The following is a 21,765-nucleotide window of genomic DNA, read 5'->3' on the forward strand; positions in this document are numbered from 1 at the left end:
AAATTGGCTGCTCTGATTCCAGACTGAAATTTGATGTCAACTGATCTATGGTTGTTCACCTGTTCTGCCTCGCAGTTCGAATTAATACACAGACATCATGATTCTGGAGTATGCACTCCCACCTGCTTTTGCCCTTTTCTGATGATGTCATTCCCATGAAATTCCATGCTGGCATCACCTCAGACACCACTGCTCATGAAACATCAGCAAGCTGAACTGTCTTGGTCACTCAAGTTCCCAAAAAATGTGCCCAAACAATCACCCCTCTTTCAAAGTCACTGAGGTCTCCTTTTGCAGCTCTGTTAGCTGTGATTATAGGCAACCACGTCTTTTCAGTATTTTAACACATGAACCTATGCAAGCTGAGATGTTACTTCCTCAATTAATGGACAACCTGTGTGGCAACCTCTACAATGAATATCCTTGTTGTTTCTCATTTACCCAGGAATTCCTCTCTCTTTTTTTTCACAACCTGTATTTCGGTTGGAAAAGATATGTTTTAAATTAGCTTAATTTGCAAAGTTTTTAATATAAAAATAAAACTGGCAATATGATTTAAGTTTCAAAAACTCAAACTTTGTTTTTACATGTAACTCATACCTCCACATTCTTCTATATCACTGGCAACATTGTTGAACTTCCCTTTTAGGAGCTTTGGAGTATTAGTTATTGCACCTAAAACAACTTGTAGACTATGAACTACAAGAAGATTACATATTGGAGCAATGACATCCTGGCTAACCTAGTAAGCCACATGGAATTTTGTTCCATTAATGGTGAAACTATTGATAACCAAAGCAATTTCATCCCAAGTTTGAAACTCTCCCTATTAGCAACAGGTGACAATTTTTTTTAAGGAATGTTTTGTATTATAATTTATCTCCAACAAGACTGTGATTTATTATGTTATGTATGTTACAAGTTACAATTTCAAATAGCAATTTCAAATTTTAATTTTAATTTAGAAGTTAATCAAATGTCAATATGTATCAAATTTATATTTGCCAACAAAACTGATACACACAATTTTCTTTCTTAATACAAATATATTTTAATATACAAACAACAATACAATTTTTAATAATGGTTATTATAAATAATAGTTTATATACAACAGTTTTACAAACTATACTGAGTCTTCTATCTGGTCTAGAACAGAATATTTTATCAACAGTTCAGGTCCATGATGAGTGAATTAATTTTGAATTTATATTGTTACACTGTGCCTAAGCTACCTAGCTGTCTTTTCTTGCTTTCTTTTCATTTGCTTACAAGATGACTTTATAGCAATGAGATATTTAACATCCATGTAGAAATACCAACTTCTGAAGTAGAGTCATTGAAGTTAATTGGATTGTAATGCTTGAAATCTATAAATGTTCCTGGTCAGATATCTGTAGTATTTCAATTAATGTGCATTTGTCATAATTATAGCTTCTGAAGCTTATAATATGCTGACTGTAGCAAATCAACAATATTCTAAAACTGTCTCTTGGCATGTCAATTTATAAACAATTTAGATGTTCTTGAGAGTTCACTTGGCAACAACAATACTGTCAATCACTAGTATTTCATACAGATCTAGTACATTCTCAAGCATAAAAACTGTTTAATAAAATAAGACATAAAAAGACAAATTAAACAGATGATACTAAAAGCTTCTATGCATTTCAACATTTCAGTGAACTGATTTTTTTTAATAAGAAAAACAATTTATTTTGTAATGCCATTCCATATATCAAATGGTATTCAAATATTTAATACTTTAATTAACTGTGCTTATTCTATTAATTTTCTTGTAGGGTATTCATCACTGCATGATATTCTTTCATGTAGTCTATCAATAACAAGAATAATTTAACACTTATATGCAAAACTTTCCACCTTGTACTTTATGTAAAAAACATTATGGATTTTTATATATGAAAAACGGCTCATTTGCGTTGAGAAAAATTTTTACGTAGAGGAGCGAACAATGTTTCGACCTTCTTCAGTGAACCTGACAATGACCGAAGAAGGTCAAAACATTGTTCACTCCTCTCCGTAAAAAATTTTCTCAACTCAAATGAGCCATTTTTACATATATATATTTCTCTACAGGTGGGTTTTCTCGACATCACTGATTATCGATTTTTGAAAAATCTTAAAACACAAGATAAGGGCTCTTACTTTATTTAGCTTCTCTTTAAGATGCCTAAGTAGAAGCTGGAAATATCACAAAGTATTAATATAAAGCACCAGCTGGATCTGTTCATCTGTGCCAGTCACAAAGTGTCCTAGTGCTCTTAAGAGTTGCTGTCTAAAACAAGTACATTTTAAGCCAAACACTTTGTACAGAATTCTGGGTCAAATATAAAAATAATATTGATCCTCTATTTTATTTTGTACATTAGATATAACAGCAACTTTTACATACACTGGCAAGTAATGGGAAAATTATACATTTATAAGCAAAAAAAAAAAAAAAAAGATTGCTAAAAATATTACCTGAACTTTGGCCTTTGGTGAGGTAAAAGTTGAAGCACTACTCCAACTTCAATGACCATCTGGAATATATTCAAAATGTTCATTAGCTCACAATACTAATTTATTGAATTGCTAATCTACAGAAAGAAGGTTTCTGCAACATGACTTCTCTAACATGCATATAAATACCAATAATTTACTGTCCAGAAAAGTGTGAAAATACAATTGTGACAGTTTATTTAAATACTTTTGTCCATTTGTTTGTCTGTATGATCTCAAGCTATAGTGAAAAACTGGTTAAACCAATTTCAATGAAATGTGGCAAAGGGATTCAGATGGGATCCTAAAAAAAAAGACATATTTAAATGGATGAGAAATAGAGCAAACAAAACGCGTTTGGTAGCCATTTCAATTTTACCACCAAAATGCTGTGAATCAGAATCCAATATAGCAAGGAGAACAGTAACAAAATACACAAAGTTAATGCCAAACTAAAATGATAATAAATGTTTTTAATAGCACAGGTACCTTTACATCACACAAATGATTCTTGTGTTATGGCTCAAAACAGTAGAAGATGGTGGGTGACCCAAGCATCCATTTATAGCATTACTTTTTAAACACAGATAGAAAATCTAGGTATTTTGGATCACATACCTTCAGCCAAACCCAAGCTAAATCCCTGTATTTTTAACAAATCAGAAAAAAACAACAACCGGTGGTTTAAAACTTTTAAAAATAACACAGTTTAAGTTTGACATTTGTTCAAAGCTAAAAAAATATAGCGTACAAATGCTGAAAGAGAACTAGATGCTTTATAATGATTAATACAAGTTATTACAAATATACTCCAATGTGTATTGAGTTACCATAACAGCATATTTAATACTGAAACAAACAATAATTACATTTATGGTAGAGCCTTTGAAACACAAGTTCACATTAACATCAAATGTAATTTTTAAATCACAACCAAATATTCATGGCTATATTATTTTAGTTTGTTAATACTTCACTCAGTTGTTAAATCTTACTTAAACCAATAGGCAATGTTTCACAGTGCCTATGACATTTCTATTATTTCAATCCTAAATTACAACTAACATGAGCTTTCAACAGTTCTTAATACCATTATCAATGGGTATAAAAAAACTACCTAAACCACTATACTACTTTAACATCACTATCAAATTATTCTCTTCTTCCTTACAAGTTCTTTCAGTATCTCTGTAACCAATCTCTTCTGCATCTTCTGATGAGCCAATCTTGAGACTTTTTCCACAGTCTTTCAACTTCCTTCCATCTCAATAACCCTCTGTAACAGCTTGTTTTTCCCTTCTGAATAAGTTCTTCATTCAACTGACTTGGCAATATTAACCTAATGTCATTTGTTGGCTAATATGACATCTGGCTAAACATAAGCATAGTCTGCTGGGAAAGTGGAAAGAATAACCATCCACATTTATCCCTACTTATCACTAGAAAGGTCATCCATCTGCATTTCTTTACTTTCCTGGTCTTAATCGTAAATTCCACATAAACCATAAGACCCTTCTTGTCCTCACTCATTGCTGTTGATTCTCTGCATGTGCATACTGTTTCTTGGACAGGAATGTTTTAACTGAGTGGCTGCCAAAAATACCTGAGATGTGTTGAAATGCACTTAACATTCAAATCATTTACTAAAATTCCTTTCTCATCCTAAGTACAGTTTTTAGTACAAAATGTTTCATCTACTCTATAATATTCTCGACTAAAAATATTTTGCAAGATTCTGTTCATGTTTACCTAGTTTACTAGGAGTGTACAAATCTCTAGTAGTTTATTGACTAGCTCCAGAAAATTCCAACAAATAATATATATAAAGAATTAGAGAGCTAGAAATACATGAAAACCAATCCCAAAGGTTATTCCTGATTAATTTAAAATAAAACTACAAAAACAAATCAATCTAGATTAATTCAAGTGAAGTGCTATTCTAGTAATAAACTATTTATTCAGTGCAAAAAAATATTTGGGTTAATATATTAGTGATAATGTTAACAGGTGGAAATATCAAACATCTTACTATAATGGACACAGAGTGTATGTAAATATCTATATATGTAATCAAAACTCTTATGCCATCTATTGAATGGAACTACAAAAATAAAAAATCCACAAAAAATTTCACACTTTTAAGTATTCAAGATTTGGACAATTATAAAAAATAACTGTGGTATATACAACAACCATTTCTTTACAACAGAGCCCGGCATGACCAGGTGGTTACAACACTCGACTCATAATCTGAAGGTAGTGGGTTTGAATCCCCGTCGAGTAACCCAAGAATTGGCAGCGGGTGGTGATGACTAGTCTTAAACTACTAAATTATAGATGGCTAGTGCAGATAGCCCTCATGTAGCTTTGTGGAAAATTCAAAAACAAACAAACACACTTTAGATAAAAGAACTCTCCTCACAACAAGAACATAACTTTCACTAGGACTATACATTACGGTTTCGTCAGGTATTTATTGGTGTAATTTTTTATATGCAGTATTGAGAAACTGGAGTTTTTAAAAAAATATTATTTTTTCCATAAGTTGTACCACTTTTAATGTATAAAAATATTATGGTTTATGTCAGTAAAATTTATGAAAATTATTAGTTCTGTAGATTGCATGAAAAATGTTTTATGGTCTAGTACAAGTTTTGATCTTCTATAGTTTATATTTGACAGCCACTTAAAAAATTACCTCTTAATTTCATAAAGTTATGAATTTCTGAGTTTTTCTTTGTGAGAAATAACCATGTTTAGTTGGTCCAAAAGAAATCACACAAGTTTTATAGAAACATATTTTGAAATGCTAGTCTTCAAAGTTTCAATTAAATACCAGAAAGCCCAGGCTTATACAAAAATTTGACTTCAAAATAATCTTCTGAATAAATAGGTCCAATTATATTTTATTAAAAATTGTACATAAAAGCATTACTTATATTGTGACCTAAGCACTATTCTATTTGAGAAGAATATATCATTATCATAAATGTAGCTTTGAACCATTCAGAGAAGAATCTCAAAATAAAAAAAAAAGTTTGCAATATTTGTGTTCTCCAAGAATGTTCGACAGTTTGTTCTTCATATAGATTCACAAATACATTCAAAAATATAAGCACTGTTTAAAGAAAATCTAATGTACTTTATTCAAAAACAGAAGTAATGATAATTCTTATTACAGTAACCATTATATGTAGAACTCTTGAACAATGGTAATAGTAGGTCTGCTTGGAAAATGTATCACAGAAGACACTGAATTTTAGTTTTGAGAATAAGCAAACAAATTACTGAATAAAATAAAACAAAATGGAAATCCTTCTTCTGTTGTTGTTTTTTTATTATTATAAAAACACAGCCAAAGGCATGAATGTATTCAAGAGAGGACAGTAAAGTTACTGGAAAGTCATAGCTTTAGGAAGAGTTGCATCTTATTATCTCTTGATCAAGATACTGTTCCAGAGTAGAATAGTATAGGACTGTATATAATATTAAATAATACCATCCAAAGTTTATTTTAAATAATTTATTCAGTAGAGTTGTCTTCACCTTTATAAAGTATTCCATTTGTAGTTCCAGGAGATGAAAGGATCATATCCAATCTACAGTTCTTGACAGAAAACCTAAAATTAAGGTTAAGGTAAAGAAACAGCTACAAATGACCAACCATAAAGTCAATAAATTTTTACAATGTTAAATACACCCGTTTATAAAATTCACAAATATAACTGAAGGTACAACTAAACTAAACTGTCTAGGCCAGTTCTTACCTATCAGCCTAGACTGCATTAAGTTGAATCCCAGGCCCAAGGCTAGAGCATTTTCAACACAATCTTCAAGATTTAAAGTTTCTAACTCTTTCATGTTCAAAGTTGAAGTCTCTTTTACTCTTTGTCAGTTCAACTATTATTTCATTTCACCTTTTCCTCATTTTCTGCTAAATAAATCACTTTTATCAAAGGAGACGAATTATGAAAATATGACATTTTTAACAAATTTGTCCAGGCAAACCCAACACTAAAAATTAGTATATATTTTTTCATTACACAGAAGCCTAAACTAAAGAATGAGGTATAATAAAGGTTGCTTTCCAAAAAGCAATAAACAACTCATTTTCATGTGATACTATAAAAACTGCAATAATTAAAATTTATTCTATTAAAATGAATACAACTATACAGAAAGAAACCTAACCCTGGATAAGGTGTTACTTTGAAACGTTGGGTACATTACAAATTTGTGGTAATATTCATCTCAATAATTATTTTTAGTCTCCATGTGTGTAATTAGTCATCTAAATTTAAGTGATAAACCTTATACTCCTTTTTAGGTTGGACTTTCACTGAAATACTCTTTTTATGTTTTAATAACATTGTTAGTTGATATAGACATCAGAAAAGTTCTCCACTTTTAACCTGCGTGCACAAGTAGTGTTCAGTTGAAAGTTGCTTTTGACGGACATTAGCACTGTTAGTTTTGTTTGTTTGTGAATTTTGCGCAAAGCTACTCGAGGGCTAGCCGTCCCTAATTTAGCAGTGTAAGACCAGAGGAAAGGCAGCTAGTCATCACCACCCACCGCCAACTCTTGGGCTACTCTTTTACCAACGAATAGTGGGATTGACCGTCACATTGTAACGTTAACACGGCTGGGAGGGCGAGCATGTGTGGTGCGACCGCGATTCGAACCCGCGACCCTCGGATTATGAGTCGAACGCTTGGCCATGCCGGACCAAATATTATGTATTCTTAAAGATGCTTTAAAAATAATTTTCCTTCAAAAACAAAAGATATATTCAATTAACTGACATATCATAGAGACCCATGGCTAAGAACTAGTTGTGTTTTTTAAAAACTTTTACTTGCAATTTACTTTTAAGACAATAAAGTTAAAATTAGAGTAAGTAGGTAGTATTTCCTTCCATTTTTTGTATTAAACATCACTGTAATGTTTGTTTGTTTTTGAAATTTGTGCAAAGCAATACGAATGCTATATGCGCCAGCCGTCCCTAATGTAGCAGTATAAGACTAGAGGGAAGGTAGCTAGTCATCACCATCCACCCGAATAGTGGGATTGACCGTCACATTATAACGCCTCCACGGCTAAAGGGCGAGTATGTTTGGTGTAACGAGAATTCAAATCTGCTACCATCGGATTACGAGTCGAGTATCTTAACCACGAGCCCTACTACAATGTACTGTACAGTACATGATTGTCAAATTAATTAATGTTTTACATGCATTAAATCAAATCATAAAATAAGTTACCTCTAATTATTTTCGTTTCATACGTTTTTTATATTTTCAAATATCCATTTTGATTCTTCTTATAGCATATTTTCTTCCCACGCAGCCTAATGATTATAGGCTGAAATTTTCGTTTCTAAATATTTAAACAAGTAAAAGAAACTAACCAAACTCCACTTTTTCAGATCATTAATCAAACAAACACTTATGAATATTGATGTGTCTGAGTTGTACATTAGGCATATAATGCTTTATGAGTTTAAAAAAGGCAATAGTGCAGCAGAAACTACATGAAACATTCAAGGTGTTTATGATGCGGAGTCTCTCAATGAAAAAATATCGAAGGTTGCTTCAGAAGTTCAGATCAGGTGACTACAGCTCAAATAATGTGCCACGTTCAAATCGTCCTATTGAGTTTAATGATGACTTGCTGCTGGCTGCACTTGATGAAGATTGTGCTGTAACAGTTGAAGTACTAGCACAGAAACTTAATTTAACCCCTTCAACAATCCACCGTCATCTGCAACAGCTTGGAAAAGTGTTCAAACTTGGAAAATGGGTCCCCCATGATTTGACAGAAGCCAACCTTAGAGCAAGAGTGGACATTTGCACTTCTCTGCAGTCTCGTGAATATAACTCACCCTTTTTGGACTAACATGGCTGGAGATGAAAAATGGATATTTTATAAAAGTGTTAAGCACCGCAGACAATGGCTCAGTGCAAGTAAACTAGCTAAAGCATAGTTCAAAACGCACCTCCACGCTAGGAAAGTCTTGTTAAGCGTTTGGTGGGATATTGTCGGTGTTATCCACTTTGAGTTGCTGCCACTCAATGTAGCGATTACATCGGACTTCTATTGTCAACAGTTAGAGAGCTTGAATGTTGCATTGAGAGAAAAGAGGCCTGCTTTGATCAATCGTAAAGGTGATGTGTTACACCAGGATAATGCACGGCCCCATACAGCAAGGATAACATTTGCAAAGACTGAAGAGCTAGACTGGGAAAAAAACTTTCACATCCTCCTTATTCTCTAGACCTTGCCCCATCTGATTATCGTCAATTCCGAAGTCTGCAGAACTATTTTGATGGAAAAGAGCTTGGAACACATGAAGATGTCAAAATTACCCTATCTACATTCTTTTCCTCCAAACCCCAAGACTTTTATTGAAGTGCCATTCAGAAGCTTGTGAACCGTTGACAGGAAGTAATTAATAATAATTGGACATACATTATTGATTAGATAATTATAAAACGATTGATTTGAAATTGTTTCTCTTTTTCTGAACCTAAAATCGGACATTACTCAAGGGATGACCTGATACAAACAGTTACTAACCCTTTGCCATGTTATTTCATTATTTTATATTACTGTCTCCATTTTCCGCAGTTTTAATTAATATACTATTCAAGTACTATGTCAAATTCATGTAGAAATATTAACTCCAGTATTTTCTCTAGCTTTACTCTTAAGCAAACGCAAAAAAAATGGAAAAAGAGAATTTGAAAATGCTGGTCTGGAGCACACACATGACGTCACTAAACAAAAGGTTAACTAAACATATCTTTGAAACGCTATTAGAGATTGTAAAAAAATGCTGTCTGGTTGAGATAAGAGATTTTCATCAGCTTTGTCAGTGCTTGCAATATAAAATTTTCATCTAAGCTATATACATGTAGAACAGTTTTGTTTGGTAACGCTCAATTCGTCTTCGTTTCTTCACAACAGAAATATGACCTTTATATATACGTTAAAGATTTCTTTTCTTTTTACCAAAGGTGAAATTGATAAAATAATCTGTGACGTAGTGACCTAATACACTCCTTGACTGCCCATATCTTCTGCTGCGGACTGCAGTTTTGTCTGTTCAAAGCTCAGCAGCACATTTGGGTCAGCAAACCAAATAAATACTAATAGGTCTATCGTAATAGTGAAGTGTATATAATATCTATGAGATTTTCAACCCGTTGTACTTCATGAATTGAGTAAACTTTCTGTTATTGACATTTTCAGCCGTGATTCTAATAACGTATCGCGAGGTTCTTTGTTTTTTGTTTTTGAATTTCGCGCAAAGCTACTCGAGGCTATCTGCACTCTCGAGGTTCTGCCAGCTTTCGACGTTCAACTTATTCTAAATTTATATTCTGTGCTAACAATACAAAATCATTTTCATGAATTTAAAATAAATAACAGGAATGAATAACGTTTTGGAATTAAATTATGTATTAGTTTACTTTATGAACATTTATGAAAATGTTATTTTTTATCGAATTGTACTGTGAATTAGCTGGATGTAAAATCCATTGCAAAATAACTTTACAAATTTTGTGCCAGAACCTCTATTAGTTAGTTAGTTTAGTTATCACCATTAGATTCCATCTAGGAACATAGGACCGCAATCGCTTGCGGATTCTTCAACAAGTATTTAAATTAGTAGGTTGTTAGCCCACTGCACCGAGCCGTCCCTAATTTAGCAGTGTAAGACTAGAGGGAAGGCAACTAGTCATCACCACCCACCGCCAACTCTTGGGCTACTCTTTTACCAACGAATAGTGGGATTGACCGTCACATTATAACGCCCCCACGGCTGGGAGGACGAGCATGCTTGGCGCGACGCGGGCACGAACCCGCGACCCTCGGATTACGAGTCGCACGCCTTACGCGCTTGGCCATGCCAGGCCTGAACCTATATTAATCAGTTATTATCTCAACAGTTTTCATAGCCAGAAGAATTCAGGTAGTGTAGTACACATTGGAGTGTGAACATGTTTTATTCTTGAAGAGAAACAGTCAGTATTTGTTGAAAATTTCAGCCGTGGGGGCGTTATAATGTGACGGTCAACCCACTCTTCGCTGGTAAAAGAGTAGCCCAAGAGTTGGCGGTGGGTGGTGATGACTAGCTGCCTTCCCTCTATTCTTACACTACTAAATTAGGGACGGCTAACACAGATAGCCCTCTAGTAGCTTTGTGCGAAATTCAAAAACCAAACTAAACCAATCTGTTGAAATTTCTTTAATTTCTCAACTTTTCACCTTACGGGTTTATAGTCATCTTAAAATAACAAAACACACAGTATAATTTAAAATAACATCAATTCATAGTTGTGTATTGTCTCATACGCAATTAAGTTAACAATAATGAAAAGGGTGACAATAATAAATGTATGGCAGAAATATAATTATGGTGAAAAAATTCATTTAAAGTCGAAAACAAAAGATGACTTATGTGAGGATTTAAAAGATAATATATATATGTATATATATGTACCCGTAAACATTAGATGTAGTTAAAACCACACACACATACATTATTGTAACAACAATAAAGCAGAAGATGTTAACATATTCAGACATACATATACATTAGGTTACCATTTAAAGTGGGAAACCTCTATCTCTATTAATAAGGGTAACATTTTTGGCTGGAGCACAACTATTCTCTCTAAGTACTTTAATTTAACTAGCAAAGATATCCAAAATTTTATTCATTTTTTGCCCCGTCCCCACACTTAATAGCACAGCAGTAAGACTTGGGTAAGACTGAAGGCTCATACCTCTAAAAACAGAGTTTCAATAACCATGTGGGCACAGCACAAATAACTCATTATGTAGCCTTGTTGTTCATAATAAACATACATTAATTTTCTTTTATTTAGATTGTCCACTCCATCTCTCTCAGGATTTCATGCAGTTTTTAAGTCACTTTTTTTAAAACATTGGACAATTTTTATTAGCTCTGTTGTTAGTTAGTTTCAACAAAAACATTAAAGATAAAATTTTTCTACCGTCAGTGCTTTAATTCTCTTGCATAACTAAATCTCCAAGCATATTATTTTCACTCTTAGGAACAAAGTTTGTACTCACAATCTTTTTCTCGCTGTGTACTAACATATTCTTTGTGAAGATTCAGTTACACATTATTTGTATTTTCAAAATAATTTAAAACAGTGCTAGTGAACAGAGATTTCTCAGTCTGCGTAACATTTTTTTTTATTCCAGAGATTATGTCTTGCTATGATAGAGTTCGCGATATGATTGACGTAATTAATAATTGCTCCCTAAATGTCGGAAATGCTCAAGGAACAACATGGCTGGTAGTTTAACAAGTGAAATGAAAGTAGTTTTAGAAAGATTGAACGATTGGGAACGAGATATCGATCCACTAGCTCCAATAACAGCTTTACAGAAAGAAAGTATCGAAGAATTAATGTCCGTTGTTGCTGCCAGACCTTTACCTCGTGAGGTAAGCGTTTAATGAAGAAAAAAAAAAACATTTATCTTTAAACATTAACTGAGTTATCACAGTCACTTTATTAGTACTAATAGCAGAAACAGAGAGAGTAAAACAGAACGAGGGTAGATATTACAATTCATAAATCTAACAATAACATCGTTTTCTTTATAATTTCATCATATGATGTATTTCAGGTTAACGTATTAAGTTTACTTATCTTCTAACCAGCTAACCTGAACTGTAATGCTAATAAAATACACGAAGTTAAATAACTGTAGTGTATGTCATTAATAACAATAATATTTTTAGGAATTTTTATGCTTCATTTCTAAATGCAGCCTAATTATTTTACAAGTGTATAGCATTAAAAATGAGATTTAAAAGCATTTTTGTTTTTAGGTAATATATATGCAAAAACATAGTATATTAAAGGTTACATTTATAAAATAAATACCGTGTATATGTACATGTGTCTGTGAGTGTGATATATAAAGCAATGGAGACAGTTGTGATACAGAAACGTGTGTTATTTACTGTTTCCATCATTTAATAAAAACAGGTATAATATTTTAATACTTAGTGAAATATATATGAGTAATACTAATATAAAAGTCTGATGTGCTATAGTATAGGGATAGAATATAATATCTTGAAAACTTGTTTACTTATTTCCAATGTGAATCCAAAGTTCATATTAACACATTAGAGTAATATGTATTGAAAGCTATATAGTTCTTAAGTGAGTAAGTATTTGTAACAACTTCGTTTCCATTGTACTAAGACTTTTTTTTAGAATTTTAAGATTAAAAGTATTCAAAAATACTTTTAGTGTAAGTTAATTTAAAATGACTTCTAGAATTGTACTTAAACAAGACTGCAGTTTAGGCATTTTAGGCTGTGATATTTTAAAAGGTAAAACTTGCATACAGAATAACTATGAAAAGAATAATTCATTGTAGATGTTTGTACCATTTATATATATATATAAGCATTTCTGTTTCTAAATCATGTGATGGACAATTTCATTTTATGTAATGTTTAAAATGGTAATAACATTGTATCAGTAAGTTATTTTTTAGTGATTTATGAACATGTTTATATACCTAGATTATAAGTACTTAGGAGTAACATGATGTATTGTTACTGTAATTTGGATGTTAACTAGAGGGGAAATGATGTCAAGATCAAGTTAGTTTATCAAAGCTAGAGTATTTAAAATGCTTTAGGTTTGAAAATAATCTAGTAACTTAAAAATAATTAAATCAGTTGGTGGAGTACTTGACATTCAATGAAGTATTTGGATCAGTGTTAGCTCATCTATATTTTCAATTAATGTACTGATAAACTGTGAAACTGTCATACTATTATTGAGATATTACAAGAATACTTGTAGCAACAGTTTGCAAGTAAAGTGTGAAAAAATTAACAAAGAAGTAAAGTAACTTATCATAAAGTGGACTGAGTGTCAGAATTGGGATTATTTTGATGAAAATAGAACTTTGAATGTACTAAATTTGAGCTTAACTGTGTTAATATCACCAGATATGATGAAATTATTGAAAGAATAACAAGAAGAAAGAGGCCAAAAATTAGAGGGATAAGACAACATATAAGTAGATTAAGAAGTAAAGTAAGAGAGAAATTTAACAGATGAGTTAAAAGAGGCACACTGTTTAAAGGAAAATTAAGAGCAAAGATGATTCTGATTGAAGAAAAGATGAATAAAACTCTAGGGGACAAGGAGTGAAGAAAGGTAGAACAACATGAACAAAGTATAGGAAGGCTATAAGGACAAAATTGATGAAGCTAAGAAACACATCAGTAAAGTAAAAATGAAGATCAGTTTCAGGATAAATGATGTGGAAGGTAAATCATAAACACAAAGATTAAACCAGTCACACATCCTTTTGCAGCTCAAATTTCAACATAAAATATCATGTAAAATGAAATATTCAATAGAACAAAATTACTTGGTCAACATTTATTACTATTACTGCTATGCCATTTGTTACTGAAGGACCTTCCAGTTGCAACACTACCAAATAAGGTCTTGAACGTAACTTGCAAGGTCATCATCAGGGGGTGGAGTACCTGACAAATTATGACGGGAATGTACCATGGGACTCGTATCAGACTCATTACAACATCATTTCTTACTATACAGTTGAAAAGATTGGTTTTGATGATATTGAATAATCTTCTAGTTGCAACCTATAATAATTATCAAGCACTGGTAGCCACACTATATGACAGCTTTGGGAAGATGCACCTAAAGAATGTATCCAGAGCAGTGTTTAGGAAAGAAGATACCTTACCCAAACTTGTGGATGGTTATCTTGCCTGGTTGCTTCTTGTGAAATTATGGTATCATTCATACATAACCAATATATAGATATCTTAACAGATGAGGATATGAGAACTCCACTGATGCAAAGTGGGTGTAGATTTGAAGCTTACCAGTTGGTAATGTAACTTAAATCCATTAAAGATGCAAGGAAATGACTGAAGGCATTATCTAGAAAATTTGGGAATATCAGGTCCTTAAGTATTGAAACTTCAACTCTCTCAGCAATAGCCTAGAAGCACTGAAAGAATTAATCAAATAGCTGTACACAGAATGAAGGAAATAGACCTTAAGAAAATGGATGTTGCAAGTGCAGCTTGGAAGGATATACTACAGGAACTGCAAGTTAAGTTAATATAGAATAATAACTGCCAGAGGTTAGTGAAACATGGATCTGCTATAATGGTGGGAAATAAAAGTTGTTATTAAGCCAGAGAGACAACATCCTGCAGGTGCACTTTTAAAAAACTTTACCATTTGAAGTGTCAGTAAAGGGCTACCCAGAAAACTTTCCTTACTTTAATTGATTGTTTTAATTTTTTTTCTTAATAGGTTGACATTGAAAGAATTTCTCCTCTAGAATCAGAATATGAATTAGAGAAAGAAAGAAATAATTCCGAAGTACTTTGCCTAAGTTCAGCTTTGGCAGATTTTCAGGCAGAAGCAACTATTGAAACATCACAACAGGTAGGTTGTCACCTACTTAATGTGTTGAGCTCAGTTATTTACAATTTTAAAGGTTTTCATTTTACAATTTTCAAGTGTATGTATAAAATTACCGTCATCTTATTTATTAAGTTTTCATTGTTGTAATTTTTCAGAATTGCTATTAAAACTTAAAATGTAACTTGTATAATATTGAACTTAAAATGTTTAAGAAATGTGTATTTTATTTAATTTTTTCACAATTTTTAAAATTTCACTTTATTTCAATAAAAATAGTTCATTGAAATGTAGCAGAATTGCTAAATCATGATTACTTGTTTTTATTATTATAAGATAAACATTTTTATTTCCTAAGCTCTCTATTAGCACTATAATTTACAGTTACAGTAAATACACTAATGTTTGCATGCATTTTATATTTATATAAAAAATGAAGATAATATTGTATTTGAGTTTTTACTGCTTTTCACAAATTTTAAAGTATGAAGTTTTCCCAGATTATACCATGTAAGTTGCAAATTACTTTATCACGCCCCTGTGACATAGCAGCATGTATACAGAATCAGACTCCCAGAAACCTGGTTTTGAAATCCATGGTGGGCAGAGCACTGATAGACCATTGTGTAGCTTTGTGCTTAATTACAAAAACAAACCTAACTGTATCATAAGCAAGCATTAAAAATTATTTGTTAATGTAAGATTCTGAAATTAACAACATGAAATGTTAAATATTAAATTTTGTAGACTTTAATAGTATTTAGTTATTTTGATAAAGGTATTACAAAATATAACTGGATATTGTTCCTTTTCATTAATTTTAGAAACTGTATTGAAAATTTTAACAAAAAATGTCTGTATAAATTGTATGTTAGTAAATCTTTTGCTGTAGTAATCTATAACTTGCCAAATACTAGTACAAAATATTTTTTTATATTAGTTTTTGTCCTTGGTTGACAATATTGAAGAGAGAATTTTGAAAGATGATAATGAAGCCATGAAGTAAGTGAAAATATTTTAAGAAATTGAATGGTGATGAAAGAAATTAGTTCAGTTTTCTAGTCCTAACTGAAAATTCCTATTGTGTAAATTCTGAAATATTAGTATTAATGTTTTTTTTTCATGAAAGCACCATCAGTAGTTCATATTATAAAGTTATTTTTTTCCATATGAAAAAGTATGTTTATCTGTTAATTGAGAACATACAATTATTCTTAGTTGATCCTGTGCAAGCTGAAGTAATTTTACCATACTTAAGTAGGGTTAAGATATTAGGCTTCAGGCAAAAATTGTGTATGAACCCCAAAGCTAGAAAATTAATTGGAAATCAAAACTTCTTTACTTGTTTCTAGAAGGAGCAATATGAAGCACACTGAATTATGTTTTTTGTTAAAAGGAAAGCTCAAACTGTAACTCTTGTTTGCAAGATGAAACAGTTATAAAAAAAAAGCAAAACACTTTAATCAATTTTTCTAAATGTCTCATATTTTAGATTCTGGTAATCCTTCTTATACCTTCTCAGATACAGTTATACCAAATCACACTTCAAATGTTTATTATTCAGTGTAGGTTGGGCTAACACCATAATGGCATACTATACCATACAATTTGTTATGAAGCAGTGTAACATTTTGTTGTCATAAGGTCATTTATTTCTAGTATTGATATGTCTTCTATACACCAATACATGCTACAGTATTTAAATGAGTTCACAAGTCTATTGTTTTAATCCTATGTGTTTTGATTCCTGTTTATACGTATTCAAGCCATCTGATTTCCACCCATCATCTTTATTTTAGATTTATAACATAAGTATTTCCATGAAATGTTTAGGAAAGTTATAGACCTCCAATTTCAGAACATTCTAGAAGCAACTGGAAAAGTAGTATACACCAATGAGCAACCTTAGTCGTCAATGTTTGTTTAGTGACTAATCAGAGATTCCTGTGATGCTGATCCTGTTACACATCTCAAGGTTGAAAGACAGGATGTGGGGGTTGGATGAACAAAATATAGCTGATGTGGAAGGAAGTGAAAAAGAAGTAGATGAAGTTCAGGATCAGTCAGAAGAGAACGGAACTCTTAGTTTGAGTCGGAACTAGGAGAACCTGAAGATGAAACATCACTGTAAAAATTCTGTGACTTTTGTAACAAAATTTTTAATGATAATTGTTTGTTGGGCATCTTGAGGCTCTTTGTTGTAGGCTACATACATATATTGTTAGATCAGTATGATGCTGTTGCTTTTAGGCTGGTGTTTAAATGCACCTCAGGTGGTGTAAAGAAGGCTTTCTGGTGTGGCATGTGGAGGGTTAAGGACACTGAAATTATGTTCAATAAATGTTATATTTTTTTGGGTGTATTCATGATGAGAGCATCTCTTCATATAAATGTTCAGATGGGTTGTTCTTTATCTATAATAACATGGTATTTTAGAAATGATATAAAAAAAAAACACCTGTAAACCAAGCACAATTTGCCCCTGAAGAAGCAAGGTCTAGCTTTTAAAAGTGCTCGGGTTATAGGGTTTTTATTTTATTCCTACCAAGACTTCTTGAATCTTAGTGTTTTTCTAACATCATGAATGGTATTTTGGGGATGTGAGAGAAAAACAACCTTAGAACTTTCAGGTCAACAGCTATGTAGATTATAGAATAAAATTGTGGAGTAACTTTTTCTTAGTTATAATAATTTTTACTATAATTCTTTATTAATTTTATGCATTTTGACAAAATTGTACTAACTTTTGTTATATACAAAAAATTTGCCTTTGTTTTACTAAAGATATTTTATTAATGATTTGTATTTGAATTTTTGAAGCTACACTGAGTCAGTCTGACTCAAATGCTGACTGGTTTGAGAGGAAGATAATTTTAATGCTAAGATTAAAAATACCTTTTTTATATTATAAGTTTTGCATAACTTTTAGGATATCCTTAATAAATATTAAAAGTTTTATTTAGTAGAACTTTGTTTAGTTTATTTATTCTGCCATAACACATATTATAGTAAAATCTTCAATGTACATTCTAATGAAAAGTTTAAGGATATGAAATAAAATTAATATTGCCTTTGTTTTTCTTTGAATGAGTTATGCCACTAGATTTACAGTTTTCTTTGAATGAGTTATGTCACTAGATTTACAGTTTTCTTATCTCTGCAGTTTCAGCTGTTAACCTTTTCACATTTGGTTTAAGTTTTTTATTTCATCATTAATCCTGCAGCAAAATAGCAATAAATCCCAATTGTATATTCCTAATGCATGTGATAAACAAAACAAGTGAGGTGCATGACTCGTGATCTTTGCAGGTGCAAATCATAGCTGTGCTATACCTCACATTTTGATTAAGTTACTTTTCCAAAGAAAAGTTTGTTCAGTTTTAAAATATACATTTTAGAACATAAAAACTATAGTAGGCACTATAAGACAATGTTGTAAAACTACTAGAATTTAACTGGCTTTTTAATTAAGCTATAAGTTCGTAAAAAAAATTATTTTTAACTGCTTAGAACTCAACGATAACAGTTGCACAAAGGCCACTGAGGCAAATTGTCTCAGTTTCTATGTCATAAATAAATATTCCTAATAGAATTCTTTTGACCAAAAAAATCACTTTTTCTGTTGGTTATCAACATACCCATTAAATTATGACATGTGGGATAAATAAATTTATTCTTAGCTATGATAAGATGGGAGAAACTTCATTGTGTGTAAAAATTTTGTATCTTGGCAATTAAAGGTCTATGTTCACATCTTGTATCCTTATCAGTATCTATAGTTTTTTTAATTAGTTAGATGCTCTGAAACCCCTGAATGGAATAAAGAAAATCTGAATAGAAGGATTGAAAGGGAAATATATTATAAATATATTATCTGACACAGAGAAATGAAGATAGAAAATTTATCTATCATTTCCTTTTGAAATTAAGAAATTAAAACATAGATTAAATAACTATCAGAATTATAAACTAAGTTTTTAATGCCAAGATTATTAATGTACATTGAAAATAACGATATTTAATTACATTCTGAATGTAGGTTTCATACGTTTCTTTATATAAAATTAATATCATATCTGACAATACCAAAGTTATTCAGATCTTCTAATAAAATACTGTAATGTCATGTTCGTGGTTTTGATTGTTACACTCTAGTTATAATGCAGTCTCTTTTATAAATGGTTAATTTACTCTCTTCTGTATTGTTTATTTAGATTGTATGTTGACCAGTTGTACACTAGCAACATCGAAAGTAGCAGTCTTTTTGATGAAATAACAACATCCCTTGAACAACTAGAGTCATTACAGAAACTATATATTTTTGTGTCGGACAAAACCAACACTCTACATGAAGCATGTGAGCAGCTTCTAGCTGATCAGGTGCATGAAGTTAATTATGAAATTATCGTTAATGTGTGTGGTTATGCTACAATGTTATTTTCTTTATTAAAGTAACCACTTTGTAGAAATGCCATGTAATCAAGTATACATTTAAATAAGGGGTTATAAATTTCAAGGTTAATGAATATTTCAAATGTTATATATATATGTAACATTAGGTATTCATGTAGGGACAATAAAGCAAACAAGTAATTGTTTTATGATTAAACTTTGAAATAAAATTGTAAATAATTTCATGATTGGTTTTATCAATATCATAAACCAATTTTATAATAAATATACTGTTTCTTGTCATCTTGGGATGTTGACCTGATAATGATATCAACTTTGACCTGTTGTAAATAACAGATGGTGGTTTGGATATTTAATGAACAAGAAATGATTTAGAAAAGACTGATGATTCTATAATAAATATGAAAAAAAAACATAAGGTGTAACGCTTAAGACATCATGGTCAAAATAGGCATAATGGAACATGTTAAAAATCTTGCTACAGAGACCAAAAACCTGCCACTAAAAATATACAATACGTAAAAAAGACAGATAAAATTGTCATATTTTCCCCTGTTTTTAAATGTAGTGTATGTATAATTTTAAAAGTGCTCTCATACATATGTTTTTAGAAAAAAACATTTGTCAAGACTTAGTCCACTTGTGAAGTTTTTTGTTTTAAATCTAATAAGGTGTGTCTTTTTTTCTTTTTCCAAGGCTACTTTGGTCAACTGTGTCGAAGTCATTAAGGAAAAACTGAGTTATTTTAATGAACTTGAAACACTTTCACAGGTATATATTTTATGCTGTTATATTTTGTCAGTTTAAAAAGTTGAATCTTTGAAATAAACTGTGTGCATGATTTCAAAAATACTACTGAAGAGTTCAAAGATTCATGTATGTTTAAATATCTTTACAGTTATTTTAAGAATTGCTGAGGCCACAAAGTCCTTTTTCAAATGTGTTTTGTTTTTATTTAATAACTGATTTGCAAATGTTTTTGGGAATTGTGTTTTCAAGATGATTTTCTTAAGTTTTAATTTTTGCAATTAATGACAAAATATAAAATAATTTCTAATTCATTTGGATAAAATTGGACTGTTGTATCTTATTAGTCCATAATGTTTGACTTTGTATATTCATATATAAAACAGTCAGTGAAAGTGTAGACTTGATGTGGTTTAAAGTGGCCTTAACTTATTCAGTGGACAGGTTTTACACTGTTTTTATTATATATTTGCTTTTTGTTTTTCTTTGGTTTCAAATCATAATTAATGACAAATGTTAGAATTAGAGTGTACTTCAGAGTAATGTTTCTAATAAATCATCTGCAATACTGTTTTGTCTATGTTTTACAGAGTAATGGAAAAGACAAATAACATAATTTTATTAAAACAAATCAGATATTACATTTGCTAATACAATCACTAAATAATGAATAGGCAAAGAATTTATAAGAGTAATGAAGTGATGTACTTATGTTGGAATATAGTATGTTTTGACAGAACATTGGTTTGTATCTCAGAATGGCTGGTCTGGGTATTAACACTTTTATTGATAAGGAGAGAACAATATTTCAACTTTCCTAGGTCATCTTCAGGTTAAGAAAGAGAGAGTTTGCATACCAGCTGTTTTGAGATAAATTTTTATTTCAAGTAGGTTTCTCATCATGAATAAGAATCTTGGTCCATCTAATTCATGTCGAAACTCTTAATGTGTTTCACTATAAATAAATCACTTCATTATGTTCATAAATTGTTGTTTGTTTCCTTACTGAAGTGAACAGTCATAAAATGATGGTTATTGTATGTAGCAGAAGAAAGATCTTGGATTTAATATTAAATTATATAAAACATATCAGTTAATGAATGCTCAACATAGACCACATTCTTACTTTTTACTTAGAACAAATTAAAAGGTTTTTTCAGTGAAATAAAAACTGCACGATCTAAGTGCTAATGTATTAGAATGTGGAGATTATAATAGATATTTGGATATATTTACTGGAAGTTTTTAAAAATTAACGATTCTCATGAAATTATAATATGGATGAGCTGGTTCAATTTTTGTTATTTTTTTAAACTTTAATTTATTTGAATTTTCTACCATTCAGAGATTATGTTCTTCACTAATATATTATAAAAGTATTAGTATGTAATATGATAGTGCAAGTAAGTGTGTATCTAGTTTACCATTATATTGAACAACTATTAAGATCATGTTATCTGTTTCAGAAACTGAATTCTCCAACTCTTTCTGTTGTTAGTGAGTCTTTTGTTCCAATGTTGGCTCGATTAGACGACTGTATCGCCTATCTGAAAGCAAATGTAAGTTATCTTTTATGATGTTTGTGGTCAGATACATTTCTTGTATCACATTAGAGAAGTG

The 21,765-nt window shown here is 31.0% G+C and overlaps 1 protein-coding gene and 1 long non-coding RNA gene across 2 annotated transcripts in view; one reads left to right on the plus strand and one right to left on the minus strand.

Annotated features, from left to right (window-relative positions):
- Positions 1 to 1,669: 1,669 nt before the first annotated feature.
- Positions 1,670 to 6,714, minus strand: LOC143254644 (uncharacterized). Its single transcript, XR_013030300.1, has 3 exons — positions 6,273 to 6,714; positions 2,488 to 2,546; positions 1,670 to 2,299 (listed from the first exon to the last, which is right to left on the minus strand). It is a non-coding gene; the product is annotated as an uncharacterized LOC143254644 (long non-coding RNA).
- A 5,068-nt stretch (positions 6,715 to 11,782) lies between these two features.
- Positions 11,783 to 21,765, plus strand: part of Cog3 (conserved oligomeric Golgi complex subunit 3) — a 35,773-nt gene continuing 25,790 nt past the window's right edge. The window contains exons 1-6 of the mRNA XM_076507148.1: positions 11,783 to 11,987; positions 14,875 to 15,009; positions 15,926 to 15,987; positions 19,200 to 19,365; positions 20,095 to 20,169; positions 21,612 to 21,704. Coding sequence (XP_076363263.1) covers positions 11,832 to 11,987; positions 14,875 to 15,009; positions 15,926 to 15,987; positions 19,200 to 19,365; positions 20,095 to 20,169; positions 21,612 to 21,704 — 687 coding nt within the window. The 5' untranslated portion in view covers positions 11,783 to 11,831. The remainder of the gene's footprint in view (positions 11,988 to 14,874; positions 15,010 to 15,925; positions 15,988 to 19,199; positions 19,366 to 20,094; positions 20,170 to 21,611; positions 21,705 to 21,765) is intronic.

Source organism: Tachypleus tridentatus, chromosome 6, assembly GCF_004210375.1.
Source record: "Tachypleus tridentatus isolate NWPU-2018 chromosome 6, ASM421037v1, whole genome shotgun sequence".
Classification (NCBI taxonomy): domain Eukaryota; kingdom Metazoa; phylum Arthropoda; class Merostomata; order Xiphosura; family Limulidae; genus Tachypleus; species Tachypleus tridentatus.